Source organism: Mauremys mutica, chromosome 1 (genome assembly GCF_020497125.1).
Source record: "Mauremys mutica isolate MM-2020 ecotype Southern chromosome 1, ASM2049712v1, whole genome shotgun sequence".
NCBI lineage: Eukaryota > Metazoa > Chordata > Testudines > Geoemydidae > Mauremys > Mauremys mutica.
In genome coordinates, this window is record NC_059072.1 from 99,410,077 (window position 1) to 99,427,521 (window position 17,445).

At 41.0% G+C, this 17,445-nt stretch overlaps 1 protein-coding gene across 1 annotated transcript in view; it reads right to left on the reverse strand.

Annotated features, from left to right (window-relative positions):
* The window catches only part of POLR3B (RNA polymerase III subunit B), a 120,342-nt gene that overhangs the window by 20,793 nt on the left and 82,104 nt on the right, over window positions 1-17,445 (reverse strand). The window contains exons 22-23 of the mRNA XM_045000041.1: window positions 16,835-16,952; window positions 13,552-13,694 (exon numbers count right to left, since the gene is read on the reverse strand). Of these exons, the coding sequence (XP_044855976.1) occupies window positions 13,552-13,694; window positions 16,835-16,952 (261 nt within the window). The remainder of the gene's footprint in view (window positions 1-13,551; window positions 13,695-16,834; window positions 16,953-17,445) is intronic.

Here is a 17,445-nt window from a genome sequence, read left to right on the forward strand (position 1 = left end):
TCTCTAATCAGGTGCTAAAATGCAAGCACTAAAAACCCTATTCCTTTGAACCAAGTCTTGTGTTTCAGTCAATCTTTTCCAGAAGCCCTCAGAGTGGAAAGAATCTGCAATCTATTTGAGATCAGTCTGGTGCAACTGCCAGAGCACACTTTGGTCAGAAAAGTCCTACGCTGGAGGGGGCTGAGCAAAGACTGAGGGTGCTGGTTACATCCCTAAAAAGGCATCCCCCAACCAGCCAGTTCACAGAGGGATATTGGCGTCTGCTCAGGAGGGAGCTCCTCATCCACTGTCCAAACAAGACAGGGATAGGTGCATGGGACAGTAGTTAATAGAATGAGAATGGTAAGTATGGGGGAGGGGGAAAAGGGGAAGACAACTGGAGCTTTTGTATTTTTATGTTTAGTTTGTAATCTAGTACAGACTAATTTGCACCATCTTTTTGCAACAAATCATTAACAATCCTTTCCCCCAGAAAGAGGTGATCATTTGGTGAAAGCAGATTAGAATACAAGAGTTTTTATTAAATCTTCTGCATACTGCACATTCCCCCCCAAATATTTATAGATATATAAATTGCGAGTTTCGCCCATACCCTTCTAATGTTTTCATAGATTGCATGTGGATTATGGGCACCTGTAAACCAAAAATTCAATTTTAGCTAACTTAAAATTACTTGAGGCTCTGAAAACCCTTTAATATGCCAAGACGGTTCCCATAGCAGACAGCCACTGTGTTGTTTGTTTTGTGTGAAAGTAAATGATAAAAGATCCATGAAATCGACACAGAAAGGCAGAACAGCAGAAAGAACTGAGGGCTCTCCATCATAGCGGCTTCTACCCTCTGCTGACTTGTATAACAATGGAATCTACACATCCAACTGCAGATCTAACACAGCTGTGCATTTCATTAGATGAAGAGCACTAGTGACACAAGTAAATAATTAACTTATTCTGGTCCGCTGACTGTGCTTATGAGACCAGTCATAGCTGACAGATTTTAATACAAGTTAACACAAAGAGAGCATAATGAGCTTAGAAGTTAAAACAAAATATTTAGACAGACTCTGATGATCTGAAACTGAGTAGGCCATTTTTAAAGTCCCTATTTCAAAAGGAAGTTCTAAATCTTAATTCTAAATCCAGATTTTAATTTTTTTTAAAGTTACTACAACATTATATATAGTGTACATCTATATTTGCAGAACACAACTGAAGATATTTTCCTACCACAAAATTCTAAGATCATCTCACACAAATAATCCCCAGAAACTTTTTATCTAGTCTTAAAAAAAATCTTGACGGTCTGTATATTGCATGAATTTAATAATGTTAATGACGTATTTAAATTTAAAAAACAATTTTCTGAGAACCTTGGAAAAGCACAGAACACAAAATTCATCATGCAGAAATTATGTTGACATTAAACACACTATTTACAGGTTCATATTTTAAGCCCCAGATTCCATGCCCCAACTCATGAAGAATTCTTGACCCATTGTTTACAGCACAACCGTCTATTGGTGAAAAGCAAAAACACATTGTAGGGTTAAAATCCCTCTGGGGAAACAAACAAACAAAAAAACACCAAAACAGGCAAATTAGCTCTATCCAGTGTAGCCTTTTGGCAATGAAAAATAAAATGAAATCATCCATCACAAAAGCAACACCACTTTGAAATTGGATAATAGAGCATTACCCCAAAAATGTAGTATATAAAACAACCTCAGGATTTAAAGAGCTTTCCCTGTCCAAGTATGAACTGAAATTCACTTTACCTACTGATTTTTTACCATGCCCATCGACAGAAAAAGAACACACTCTCAACTAGGGTATAAACTTCCTCTGTGGCATTAAAAGGGAAATAAAATAGTTTTGCCTGAATTCCCTATTCATCATACTTAGGGAGCTAATAGTTTTGCTCATCACCTCAAAACTTTTTTCTCCATCACATATATATTTTAATGTACACCTCAGAGTCTCATGTAATGTTACTCCCTCCCCCCTTTAAATGCCCCATCTCTTGTGAGAGATGTAGTCTGAGACTGATCTACTTAAAAATGCCGTATTATTATGGGCCACATTCTGCCCTCACCTACATGTTTCAGTTCTCATATTGGGGACAGAGCTGAACATCTATAAAGAGTTCAGGAAATGATTCTGCACGTGTTCCTCTACATGGAGTGAAACTTGTTTTTTATTTAAAAAAATATGTGGACTTACGTCAGGCTCATATTTGTAAGCAGGCAGATTGCCAGATGCTTTCTAGGTCTCTGCCTAGTCACTCAACTTAAAAAAAAAACCCAACCAACCAAAAAAACCCTTTAATTCTGGAACAAACTTTTGCGAGGAAATTTGTTGTCAAGATCACACATAACGTAATTAATTTTTTTTAAAAAAGATGTTACTGAAACAGTCTTATTCCAAATATTTCAATATAGATTTTATAAACTGAACTAACAGCATTTTTAAAAATCCAGTTAATGAGAAGTACTCCCCTGCTTTGCAATCAAATCTTTTCAAGCAACTTTTCTTCCGAACAGACGATAACTAGGAGCTGTTCTTCAACTGGTGCCATACTGTGTTCAGATATGTGATAATTTCATGACTACATATTGGCCCCAGCCTGCAAAGGGATCCATGTAGGCATAAATATCCATTTGTATGGACTTCCACTCTGTTCATGGACTGGGTCTCACAACGTGGATCTCTTTGCAAGATCAGGGTCTTAAAGATACATTGATCTCTTCACTTTTTTTATTGAGAGATTTTACTTTTCTACCTACACAGAGACTCAAAACTCTGGAATTTGTTACCCTTATGTGTTGCTGTCCTTGCTTGTTAGCGGGTGTGAATACCACTCTAAACAGGGGTAGCTCCCGCTTTTTTGCCGCCCCAAGAGGCGAAGAAAAAAAAAAAGCCGCAATCGGCGGCAGCTCTACTGCGCGGCTTCATTCTTTGACAGCAATTCGGCGGCCAGTTCTTCCCTCCAAGAGGGACTGAGGGACCCGCCACCGAAGACCCTGGATGTGCCGCCCCTTTCCATTGGCCGCCCCAAGCACCTGCTTCCTGCGCTGGTGCCTGGAGCCCCGCCCTGACTCTAAAACACACTGTTTAACAATCAAAAATATCCAACAGTAGGGGTAAGTCTCTTTAACAAGCCACCATACGGCTACTTTCCATAAATAAAATACACACACACTCAAATAAAAAAATTAATTCAAAACAACCTAATATGTAAAAGCCTAATTACTGTCAACAGGCAGCACATTGGAGAGCAAAGAGGACTAACTTAAGCGACTAGAAGTGGCAGCAGAATTACTACTAATTTCTGCTGGAGAGGTGAGAAGAAGCCCACTACTGGATGAACTTGTTTAGCTCCTTTACTCTTATATGGTTAGAAAAATAACCTTAATTCCTTAATAGGTGCACTCTGGACTTTTCAGTACTAGATGTGTCCAATGACAGAGTACACACTGGAATTAAAGGGATGGGCTAAACTTCCAATAAGAAGGCTCTTTTCAAATACAGTTGCTGTTTTATAGTTAAAGTATTTTGGGGGAGAACAGATTTATAGCCCAATCTGCAAATCGATATATGGTACCAGGCATGTTTGCTTCAAATTTCTCTAATTAGCCATCATGTTTATTACACAACTATATACACAACTCGGGGGGGGGGGGAGGGGGAGTGCTAAATCATATTAGCTTTCTTCAACACCTGAATCATTTACAGATCTATCATATCACTTGCTACATCCCAGTTGACATAGGATAGAAAGAAGAACAGAATTAAAATTAACAGATAAATAATGCATAAGTAAACTTGATTAGCTCGCTTATTAAAAACATCACTCTAAATGAGAGGAGGCGCTAGAAGACAATACAGTTTGTACACGGCTTTCCCATGAGCTGCTGAATGGCTTGATGCGATAAATTTGCATAGTCTGAAGCACACAAAGAGCTGATTAATTGAAACCCTTACAATGCTTCTGGAAGCAGCTATTGTAAAACAATAACCATAGGAACTTTACAAAATACACATGGCTGAATGAGTCAAGAGCTTAATAAAATGTGTGTTCAGGATACTCTATAACGGAATAAGATTTTTATTTTGTGCCATAAAATGCGAAACCAGCCTAATTTCAAAGGTTCAGTTGGGGATTTACTGAAAAGGTCAGAAGGTTACCTGTTTGCTATTTGAGATAAAAAATGCTGTAATTTAGTTCTCTAGACAGCAAGTTAAGCAAAGGTTTGGTTAAACAATCAGGAGCTCTAACAGAAGTTCTATGGGATTTCATTTTCTTACACTTAACTTTTGAATATAAAAATGGCAAAAAAAAAAAAGTCCTCCTAGTCTAATCCCAAGCAAATGATATCCATCTCAAATCTCTGGAGCTGTCATCTCAATTACATATCAGTAGATATCAAGCCTGTTTTTAAAATAAAAATCTGCTTAATATCGCTGCAAACATTTAATATGTATTAGACCAACATACATGTTTATTAGATATAAATGCCTACTGTTATGAAACAATGAAGTATCAAATTAAGAGTTATGTATGGGAAAATGCTACAAATTGCCACTTAAAGCTATAATATTTTATTTCACATGCTCCTCTTATACATACAGAACAAGTATTCTTTAACAGAACAGATAAGCAGCATATTTCTTTATTTTGTCCACATTAAAATATTTTAATAATGATCAGTTTACATGTGGACAAATATTGTGTCCACAGCAGCTGCTCAAATCAAATCAGAATTCAATAAAGTAAACCCTAAACAAGACCACACTAACAGATATATGGTATTGCAATAAAATTTATATAGTTCACAATGCAGTGAAAAGATTCTATTTTGACACTAAAGATCATTGTTCATTTAGGAAAACAAAGATGGTCTTTCATGAATTTAAACTCGCTTCCTTGTCTTTAGAGTAGTTTAAGTGTAGATACTTCAGAAAGGTTTAATCCTTTATCTTAGATCTTCAGCTATTAAAAAGCTTCTGTTTGCCAGTTCAAACAATCTCTTGCTTAAATACAGTTTTTCCACTCCTCAGGAATACTGTTCAGTATTGCTGCTTAGTTCTGTGATCTAGAGGACCTTTGTTGGAGGTGTTAATCCTTTTTCACATGAGAGACTGAGAAATGTTCTTTCAGAGAAGTGATATATTGCTTTTTCCACATCAAAGGAGTCTAACTTTTTTCCTCATTGTGACTTGTAAAGAAGCAAGGGGAAATCTGGAAATATAATAATTTAGTTTTGTATGGAACGCAGATGAAGCTTGTTTAGTCGAGTGCTCTCTCAACCTTCTTTGCATCTAGAGATGATTTCGCTTGAAGAATTTAAGATAAAAAGAGCAAGGTAGGAAGTTTTCTTACCCTTCTTGGAAATACAGAAACAATCCTTTAGTTAAACCACATGGTCTCCTATCAGTTGGACAGTAAACTCTCTCTGATGGGTATATATTTGTTTACTAGCATTAGAAGTGTGCCAAGTACTTGGTAAGCAACCAAGATGAGGGTCCCTGGCCCAAACAACATACAGATGAAGGCTAGAAAGTGGGAGACAGCTAGTGATTGACTGGTGCTATGTTCATTTCCCATTTTGTTTAATTTCTCTTTCCTCCTCGCTTCTATTTTGTTGATGTGTCTTGAAGGGAGGGCTGGGATTTACAGGCAGTTTAGGAGAAGAATGCTTAAGGGAAGGACCTGAAGGATGAAAGGACATGAGCAGACTGAGCAGGTAGTGGTATCCCAGGCCAAGTGGGCATTGAAATGAGTGTGGGAGAAGGACATGAAAAAGGCAGCAAGGCAAAACCTGGAAGCATATATCTAAATTATGAGAGACCCAGAAAGCCTTCCATTAAGCTTGCCTAGTAGCCTCTTCTTGGAGCATACCTTTTGGGAGAGGATTGGAGAGATTTTACTCCACTTTTTCCTAGCTACAGTCAAATTTTCTTAAGCCTTTATTTTCTTGCATTTAAACTACAGATCTCACTCCACAAGAATATAGAAAATATGTGAAGTCATTTTAAAATGTGGCTGTCCTGATCTCATTCTACTTATTTAGATGTTTAAAAGCTATGATTACAACATGAGTTGCCTTGATTTATCTCCACCTACACTTCTTCAAGAGGTGAGAAGACTTCAGAGGAGAGATTGACAATGCAGAGCTTTAAACAATGTCCTTCTCACTGAATCAAGAAAAACTGTTAATATAAACAAAACAAAAAGTTAATTCACTTGCTGCATGTGATTTGGAAGATGGTCTGCTTTTTGGAGGACTTTGGCAAGCCTGCCTGTTGTCTTGTAACAAGTTGAGCGTATGCTAATTTGTGAGGTAGGTAACTAGCTGTATTCAAAAAGGAAGTAGAGAGAAACAGAGTTAATTGTTACAATCTAGTGACAAATTCAGAGATGTCCAACTAGAGGTCTCTTATCTAAAAGCATTACTGTGAAGATTTATTGGATTTTTGGTAACCTTAATTTCCATTGTAATGATTTTCTTCCATTCTGACTAAACCACCCCTATTTTTGATGTCAGAGAATCATGATGCTAGCAACATTTTAAAACAGCTGATGAAAGAAAGACTTATGCTCTCCTCAGCATGCCTTTCTCCAGTTACTGCTCAATCATTATTTATGGCTAAGCATTAATGTTGATGTCCAGTTATACCTTTGCCTGCCTTAGGACACCAGCTTGCTCTGATGTCTTCCAATTTTTTCTTAGCTTTTGTGTACCTAAAAAACACATGTTCTCTCTCCCCTTCACACTCAAGTCTTCTCTTTTCCATCCTTTTAAATTCTCTCTCCTTATTAATAATTTCTTACAGGTAGATCAAGTAAAGTGCAATGAATAACAGTAACTATATGCATCCTAAAAGGTCTCTTGATTCCTTCAAAACTGTGTTAAGACTACATCCTGACAAACACTGATAAGAGATTTAGGGGGCATATAGAATGAGCACGTTCTGTAGAGACTCTGAATATTTGCAACAGACTAACAGGAATTGTTTCTAACAATTTTAATATGTGTTGAAAGCTTCCAATAGGATTTAAACAATCTGGGTAAAGGGGAATTTAGCATAAGTAAATTTTAAACTTACCTTTTGTTGTTGTTTTATTACAGGCCCTGAAGTGCAGGCATTCTGTGAATCACTGATTCCAATTGCATGTGATACCACACCTACCAGTGGACAATTCTGAATGCTGCCTATAAAATGTAGGATAGCTTCTCTGCTTCTATGAGGTTTCCAAAGGGTTTTTAATTATTTTTAAGAGGAGAGACAAATGTATTACAAGTATTAAACACTTTAGAAAATTGCATAAATACTTGAGAACACACAGTCAGGCTCCTGTACTCTAAGCATCATTCCCTAGTGATTTTCAATGATGAGTGCAAAGTCACTAACAGCATATGTGATGCACTAAGAGCATGAGAGCCAATAAGAGGTCTGCACTTAAAAAGGTGCTACAAACTAATGCACATCTTACTGAGCATTTAGCTTCCCCGCAAAGCAACTTGCTCTCTGAAGTCAGAGAATATAGGGTTTTGGAGGCTGCAGCATGTAGAGGTAGAAGTGGTACAGGTTCTCTCTGCTTCTGTAGAATACCTTTATTGTTGATCTCTGGAGAGCAATAAAACCAGGTCCATTGAAATCAGCTTAAAGCAATATTTTATTTCAGAAGATGCACATCAATGGCTCGTGCCAAAAAGTGTTATGATTTTGCCAGAAGTTAAATATTTTTACCTATTCTAATCTTTTATGTAAGGTGTCCAGGAGCATCTATGATGGTTAGGCACCTAATTAAGTTACTACTGCAATGTCCAGACTATATTTTTTATACTAACTAGGACATTCATCGCACCAAATACTAACAACATTGTTATTTAATATTTATGTAAGTACAGCTCTCAGAGACCACAGTCAGGAGCAGGTCTTGGATTGTGTTAAGTGCTGTACAAACAAAACAAAACACCACAACACCCAAAAAAAACCCACACAGCCATGGCCTCTGCCCTGAAAAAAGATACCTTTTTTTTGTTGTTGTTGTTTTTTAAAAAACAAAAAGTCTTGCACAACCATCCTTAAATTTTGTGAAACCTCTAGACATCATCTGAAAGACTACACAGGAAGCTTCTTGGAAGGAGGCTCTATAGAAGGCATCTCAACTACTGAATTGTAGCTGCTTTTGCACTAAACAGTGACACAGCGAGTGCCTTGAAGTTGACTTTTGAAGCTAATGACCTCCCCTTCCCAAAACTGCATTAATATGGCAACTGTCAAAAATAAAATTGGAGACTAACCTGGAGTTTGCCCAAAGGAAAACCAAGGTTTATACTTGGCAGTACAATATAAATCTTCCTTGCTGGCTTTTTACTTTCCTAATGCTTCGAATGACTGTTTTTTCCCCAATAGTGTTAATGGAATCTTCATGGAAAGCTAACAAGGGAATCCAGAAGGTTCAGATGCTTTCCACTTTGGGATTAAAAGCCATCTTGACAATTACGTCTACCAGGGCAAACTCCTCATTGCTAAGAAAAAGGTCATTAGAGCCATGCCAACAGGAATCCTTCCATTCGGTTTAATTTAGGACACATCTGCCTATACTACAAACTTTTGCCATCAAAAGTTACATTAGCATAAAGCTGCTACAATTAGTATATTGCCTGTGCATACTTGGCTCCTTGCGTGGGCACCGCACACATTCACCAGAAGTGCTTGTTTCAATGCACAGTGCTCTGCACCATGGGTAAGTATCCCAGTGTGCAACTCGCTACCATCCAGTGCGCTGTCTTTTGGAAAGTTTCAGGAATACATGGTGGGGTAGAAATGAGTTGCACAGTGGTGACTGGCAGCAATGGGTCAACTTCCCAGCACGCAACTTTCTCCGCCCCACAGTGTCATTCCTATTCCATAATTTTCATGTTTATTTTGAAAATCCCACAAGCCCACGTGGGACTTGGCATTGTTCACCACTGCTCACAGAAGCATGAAATTAGCACAGCTCTACTCTACTGTCATAAGTGTTGCAAGCACAGGATGCATGATCCTCCAGTATTTGCTGAGCCACAAGAAGAACTTAAGAGAACATGATGGATTTCCTGGAGTTCAGACTGCTTGGGACATAGCAAGTACCAACTCAAGATTGTTGGTGGCATTCATGGAGCAGCTGTACATGGTGGAGTGCCTCTTCTGAGCCTGAGAAACAAGCACTGACTGTGGGATTGCATCAGAATGCAAATTTGTGTTGATGAGCAGTGGCTGTAGAATTTTTGGATGCACAAGGACACATTCCTGGATTTGTGTGCTGAGCTCATCCCTGCCCTCCAGCGCAGGGACACTAGGATGAGACCTGCGATCAGAATGGGGAAGGAAGTGGTGACTGCGCTGTGGAAACTGGTAGCTGGATTGCTACCAGTCAGTGGAAAATAATTTTGGAGTTGGAAAATCCACCGTTGAGGGTTGATGTCATGCAACTGTGTGGGGCTATTAATCACCTGTGTGATGGTGTCCACTCACCATAGCAGAGCCTTCCGCTGGCTGTCACAGGGATTAGCTCTGCCAGACGTGCACCCTCTCCTCGTGTGCCTCTCCCATCATCTTCTCTGCCTGTAGACTCGCCTAAGCGAGGCATTTCAAAAGTGTACAGGACTTTAAAGGGGGGCAGAGGGGGTGTGCCTTCTGTAAAACCCCTGAGCAGTGGAGTTCACAATTGTGACCAGTGTGTCAGGCATTGTAGGATAGCTGCCAAAAGACTGTTCAGGTCAACATAAGTATTACAGTGTCTATACAGGCATTTTGTCAAGCTCAATACATTGCCTATGTCAGCGTAATAGTGAGTTTACGTCAGTGGGAGACAAATTTAAGTGTAGACACATGCACAATTAAGTTGATGAAAGGGGATTTACCCTGGACCTAATTGTAGTGTAGACCAGGCCTTAGAGATAGAAATAAATAAAACAGGATTTCCTCAGAATGCAGCAGGTTACATGCAAGTCAGTAACCAATGGCCTTTCAAAGCTTCTTACATCTTTACGTGCAGCCAAAATTGCTAACCCACACAGAAATGTCACTGAGTTTCAGTTTCTCCACTTCGTAAAAACAAGTGGAAAAGAAATTTGCAGTTTACGATTTTCTTGTACAGGAGTTAGGGAATCCTCAGCTTATGAGCATTACTGATCATTTATTGACGAGAGAGAAGCAATTTTTAATTGTAAATCATAGGACCAGGATTAAAACTGAGAACAGTTAGTTGGTGTTTAAGGAATTTGCATTGGTTTATTTATTTATGTACTGATATAACCCCTACCACCATAGAATCCAGAAACTCCCATTTACTGCTATTTCTATTTTTAAATCCCTCTCTTGCTTCCTTCCCAGCCTGTCAGAGAAAAAGCTGGATTAACTGTGTGTCTGTGCAGGTGGGTGGGTAGGTATCTGAAGGTACGGTGTAGACATTATTGAGGGAGAGACAACTCAAAAGGACTGGAGTTCTGCCTTTACTCCTGTACCTAGTGAGGCCCATGGTCATTTATCTCTTGTGAGAGGGAGCGCCAAAGCCTACATCCAGCTTCTGTGAAAACTTCATCTCCTGTCTTATAAGCCTGAGTGTAAGGGTTCCGATGGAATGCACCTGTCAAGAGGGGTCACAGACATGGAGGAAGAGGTGATCTCTCAGGTAGCTATGACTAATCCCACAAAGGGCTTTGAATAGGAAGAGAGTTTGTATTGGACTGTATTCAATGGAGAACTAGTGCAGAGAGTGGAAGGACTAGGGTGATGTGATCATGGCAGCCTGCACTGCTAAGCAGACAGGCTGCTGCAGTTCCAGTAGTCAAACCTGGAGGTCATAAGTATGTGGATGACTGTGGCCAGATCCATGTCTGGTAGGATGGGAAGACGTGTTCTGTTTGGCCATAGACAGAAATGTGCATTTTTTTGCTGCCATGACTGGTTAGGTAATCCAGTAGCACTGACGGGCACAAAAGGACGCCAAGCCTATGGACTGCCTATCTGCTCTGAGGAAAGAAGCTACCAGTAGTGTGAAATATATATAAGAGACAAGTTCTTTGAAGTGTTTTACTTTCTATATCATCACCTCACTCTTGTCTGGGTTTAGCTTTAGCCAGCTGCTCTTCATCCACTTGTTGATTCAGGTAGACACCAAGAAAGCGATTCAACTGGATGTTGTGCGCATATTGCTGGCATTCAGCCCATGTCATCTCACTGGCTCTCCCAAGGCCTTTATACAGATGTAGAATAATATGAGGAGAGAGAGAGAGGACTCATACTGATGGGACTGCATACACGAGGGCACTAGAGCTAATGAGGAACTCCTGTTCCTAACAACCCTTTGGGTTCAGTCTGAGGGCAAAGGTATGAGCCATTATAGTGAGTTTTGATTCACCTGAAGCCTCTTGAAGGTGGCAGAGGGTGATTTGATAATAATCAATAATATAAAATGCTGCAGAGAGGTTGAGTAAGAGGAGTATGAACATACTTCCCTTGTATAAGGACAGCAGGAAGTTATCCATTGAAGCAAAAAGTGCTATCTCTCTACCATATCCTGGCCTGAAGCCTGAATAAGAGGAGTCCAGAGTCCTAGCAAAGAGAGGCCTCAGATTGTGAGACACTGATCCTTAGTTCATGCAGTAATTAGAACTGGTCATGTAACATTCACCTAAACTTGGACAAATTTATTTGAAAGTGTCAGATTCAACAGTTTCCTCCATTATTCACACAGGTGTAGCGATCACTATATTCCTCCCCACTCCATTTTGCTCTAGATGTGACTTTAGCAGACATTGACTCGTGCTGCTGGAGTTGAGAGATTAATGCTTTACATCATTTGAATGCTGGGGTTTCAATTTCTCAGATGTCAGGCAGCACTGAATTTTAGTTCTGGTGGTTCTTGAAATGGTAGCAGCTAAATTCACATAATAAGTGAAAGGGGGCGTACATGGTAAGTGATCAGAGTGGGATTTTAAGGTCAAATATCTTTAAAATTTGAAGCAAACTGGCCTGGCCAATTTGTTTCAAACTTTATAAACAAACACCCCCTGCCCTCCACACCCTCCTCTGGCATGAAATTGAGTAGGAATGTTCTCAAGCCAAAATAAGATTAAAAACAATTAAACAAAGTTACAGTATGTCAGGACTAGTATAGCACTCACAATAAAGTAGTATTTGCAACCCTAACTACAGACATACCCATGGCTATTTGAATAATCAATAAAATTCTATATTTGCAGCAGAATAGATTATATCCCAATGTAAAAATTTAAACCAAGCACACATTGTCTCATTATGGGGTCAAATGGGTTGAAAATGATTTTAAAAGCAGTTTATCGTTCCCTCTCCCTTGAAACTCTCTGCTTCTCAAGCTTCTGAAACTGTACTCTCTTGAGGCCTGATTCAGCGCCATTAAGGGAACTTTTGCCATTGCTTTCAATGCACACAGGATCAAGCCCCTGGTTCTCATCCTATCCCTGACTACTCCTTTAATGTCCAATCCTGTATGTGGCTGAGCAGCTCCCTTGAAAGTGTTGACTATCCTTAACAATCATTAATTTTAAAAGGAATTGAGGTCACCCAGTGCTCTCCAGAGGTGCTCAGTTCCCACAGGACGTACTAAGGACCTAATCCTGGAAGGGGTACTTCTCCTCCCCCTTTCTGGTCTCTGTTGGTGCACCTCAGAACTCTATTCTTGGTCAACTTCTCCCTCTACATCCTGGCTTGGAGTGACGTCATCTAGTCACCTACCTCCATGCTGATGATTCTCAGATATACCTCTCCATTTCTGACCCTGTCTTCAGAATTGAATTTTTGACTTCCTCTCCACTCTTTCTGGATAACCCATGACAAACTTATTAAACATGACTAAAATCACATGTCCTTAAAAGAGAATTCTCCCCATCCTCTTTCTTGGTCATGAATGGTGACTCCAACATCTTTCAGGCTCATAACGTTGGTATGCTTACTTCCATCGACTTCCTTCCTCATTTCCTCCCATACAGTTACTAAATTAGGCAATTTCAACAGACTATGTGATAATATATATTTTTCTAGTAGTAACACTTGTACAGCAGGCCTCGCAAACGGACCTAATGAGAACAGGAAACGGGAAACGGGCTATAGGCTGAAAGCAAGCTCTTTTTTGATTAAGGACAGGCCTACACTTAAAATGCTGCAGCAGTTGCACTGCTGTAGTGCTACAGTGAAGACGCTACTATGCTGATCGGAGATCTTCTCCCATAGTTAATTCACCTCCATGAGAGGTGGTAGCTGTGTTGATGGGAGACACAGTGTTGTCTACACCGAGGATTAGGTCAATATAACCAAGTCGCTCAGGGGTGTGGATTTTTCACACCCCTGAGCGACACAGTTATACCAATGTAAATTTGTAGTGTAGACCTGACCTAAGTCAGTCTCAGTCCATAAAAATTCAAACCACACTTTACTACATACTCATATCATTTGAGGAGAAAATATAAAAGCTTCCATTACATCTAATTACCAATATACAGTTCAATAAAAAGACTCTTACCTTTTTGTCCATGACGACTGCTAAATTTATCTCCAATTTCTGGACGTCTAGTTTGTCTCAACAACATTTTGATCAAAAAAGCATCCTCTGCATTTGAAGAAATCATTACTTTCTCAATATATGAATCAGTTGCTCCTTTGTATCTAATAGAGAGACAAAAACACCTAGAGTGACCAGATAGAAAAAGTGTGAAAAATCAGGACAAGGAGTGGGGGCCTAATAGGCACCTATATAAGAAAAAGCCCCAAATGTCCGGACTGTCCCTATAAAATTGGGACATATGGTCACCTTAAAAACACCATTTAAATGTATATACACATAGAACCAAGTGGAAGTTATGAAGAGAAATGTATAGATCAGCAGGTTTCTGACTGTAAATGTAAATTTTGTGGGTGGTATGTATATGGAAGGCCACTGAAGCAAAATTGTAATATAGAATTCAAAAGACGGATGTATTCCTGGAGAACAGAGGCATTAAAAAGGCATAGCAAAAGAGCAAGAAGGTGGGATTAAGGTCAAATACAAGACAGCAGGTATAGTCTGATGGCCTCTTCCAGATAAAGTCTCTTTATATATTGTACATTGCTGGATTTTCCATAAGAATCAATAACTGCCCAAACCAAATTACAGGTTTATATTTGCAATAAGGAAGTCAGGGAATAAAGTGAGAGCAGAGAACAAAAATTAAGTCACCAATATCCCTCACTCAAATGTCAACTATTTCAAGTTGTGTTTGTTAAATAATGAAAAAACAATAGAATATTTTCATTTCCCCCTGCACTATGCATGAGGAGAGTTGTATCAAATAACAGGTGCCAGTCGCAATGGATGCCAGTATATGGGCAGAAATACTACATGATATATACTCCTGAGGGCATTCTGCACCAAAAAATTAAAAATTCTGTGTCAAAAAAAATTAAAATACTGCACACAATATTTTAAAGTAATGCAAAATTCTGCAAGTTTTATTTGTCAATAAATACAAGCAGAGGCTCCAGCATGGCAGTGGGGAGCAAAGGCCACTGGCTGCATGAAGGTGGGAGATCACCCTGCAACCCTACCACCCCTGGGACATGGACTCAGCGGTGAGGCTGCACCTGACCCTGACACAGCACAAGCCTGGGCCTGCCCCAGAAACACCTTGGGGCCCTGCCCCTCTGCACCAGGCGCACGGCAGGCATGCTCAACCAGGCAGGATCCAAGTCTGAAAGGGCTCAGTGTGGGGGGGGGGGGAATCCAGGTGTGGGGTGAGAGGGTTCTGTGTGGGACAATCTGAGTGCAGGCAGCTCAGTGGGGGATCTGGATGCACAGAGGCCGGGGGGTGGGGGGCTCCAGGTGCAGTGGCAACGGGACTCTGCAGGGGCTTCCAGGTGAAGGTGGTTGGGTCTCAGCAGGGGAGTCTGGGTGCTGGGGGAGTGGGACTTGGTGGGGATCTGGGTGCAGCTAGTTAGGGGTCAGTGGCAGGGGGTCTGGATGTGGGGGCTCAGGATGGTGCAGGGTGGTGGGGGTCATCAGGTTGGGGGTTTGAGTGCAGGAAGCTCAATCAGAGGTGGTCTGGGTGCAGGGGTGAGGATCCGGAGGCAGGGAGTCTGGGTGCAGGGATTGAGGTTCAGTGGGGTGGGGTTTAGGTATGGATGGCTAGGGGGATACTGGGTGTACAGGGTGAGGCTTGGCAGGGGTGTCTGGGTATGGGAGGTCCAGATGCACAGGAGTTGGGTGAGCAGCTCCCCGTATAGTGACCCCTCCCCGCACAACTGAGGAGCGATGGGGGCAGGAAGCAGGGGAGGATGCTGAGCTTCCTGCAGCTGGTGGAGGTTTCTGGGGTGGGTCTGACACAGCCCCAGCCACTCCTTGCAGGGGAAGAGGAAATCCCAATCCTCCCCTGCCTCCAGCCCAGCCGGGACTAGCAGCTGATCCCGGCTCAGGGTAGGAGCCACTGGCTGGGGTGTCCCCAACCCCGTGGTGATTTACCTCTCCACCAGCTGCTCTGCGTGCCTGAAATGATGTACCTGTGCAGCTAGGGAGTGGTGCATAACTGGTCTTGCAGCTTTCCTGTCAGAAAGTCATTTTTCTGCAGGGAAGCAAATACATCTGCAGGGGATATAAATTCTGTGCATGCACAGTGGTGCAGAATTCCTCCAGGAGTAGATATTAGTAAAATATGAGAGGTAGGGTATTATAATGGAAATGAATCAAGGAACAAACTGTTTTTGAGTTTGTTTATTTTAAAAAAAAATTAGCCAAACAAGAGTGAGAGTCCTTTGCATATACTAACAGGGAAGCTGCTCCAGACATAAGAAGATGAATCAAAGATTTACCAGGACATGAACTATCGATTGCTTTGGTGGTGCAACTTAAAGTTTACGTGGAAGGAGAATGCAGAGAGATTTGAGAAAAGTAGTTCGACACGGTAGAGTAGAGAGAAAAGGAGAATTGCTTTGGTGAAATACCAAATATCATCTGAATCATAGAAGCTAACCTAAAAGGTCAACGGAACCTCTGAGCCATCTTTGGTATGAGGCTCTCCTGTTATGGTATACAGACATGACAGCGGTGCCTGTTTGCCTGTAGACTACAGGTTTTCAGACCCTTCTATGGGGAAAACTGGCTGTCCTTCCCCATTCACTCACCTCCTGGGGGAGGACAATGAATCAGAGCTGCTACACAGGCTGACAGACAGCTCATTCTATCAGTCTGTGTAGCAGGCAGTGCACTGTCCCACACCACCAACCTGGGTGAACAGAGGGTTGAACACTAGTGAAGCCCTCACTCCTTTGCTCTCAGAAGTGGCTGGGGAGCAGCTGCTTCCTGCTCACTCTGTGGCTACCCATGCGTGCCCTGCCCTTGAATGTACCTCTGACCTCCCACACCAGTGTCCTCATATTCCTCTGTCACCCCCATGTCCCCAACCTGTGACTCTGCCCACCCCCAAACACCAAACCTTGGGGGCCCAGCTCCTCCTCTTACAGTGTCATCTGGCAGAGGCCCCGATGACCCACCCACTTTCTGCCTGCAGGGAGTTTCTAGCTGCCACCCCAACTCCAATCCTTCAGGGGGCCAAAACGAACAGGGGTTAAGTGTCTAGGGACTTTTGAAAAATCCCACTAGGTGCCTATCTGCATCTTTAGGCACCTAAAAATTTGTGACAAGTCTGGCCCATTGTACTGAATCTAACTTCTAAGGAAAATTTATGCCTTTTACTTTTCCAGCGCTGAGCATCTGCTACCTGTCCTTCCTTTCCTCACTTGTAGATTTTAAAGTAGGAGATTATAGTGTGACATACGTTACTGGTACATCTTTATACTGTGGCTGTTGAGGAACATTACTTCCTTCCAGAGGAGTCTGGGTCACAGTCGGCATGGACTTGTTCACAAGCACTTGTTTGTTTTCTACCTTTTCACCTAACAATAGAAAATAAACAAACAAACAAATAAATAGAAAACCCACAAGCATCATGCAAGTATTTTTGACCTTCTACATCTATTCAGAAATACATTTTATAACGTTTAAAATGACAAGTACACTGGGAAAGGATGAATTGAGCAAGGCGCACGGGAAATGAGGTCTGTTATATTTGTAATGCATTGGTTTAAGAGACATATCATAATAGAGGAATCAAATTAGGACTTACCCAAAAAAGGGAACTCAAGTTGATTTTAAGTTGATAACCAATATGTCAGGGTATTAGGGACCCAAGAAAATATCTAAGATGATCTGGAGGGGGGGATCCTCCATTAAAATACTGCGACTCCTCTACACCTGCATTTCTTTTTTATATAAGCAGGAGTAAAACTGATATGTTTTGGTAGCTGATCTTCATACTTTGGACACTTGCATAACTCTCTAAAGAAAATTACATACGACACCGTTACCTTCTCCTCTCCCCCTCTGCCT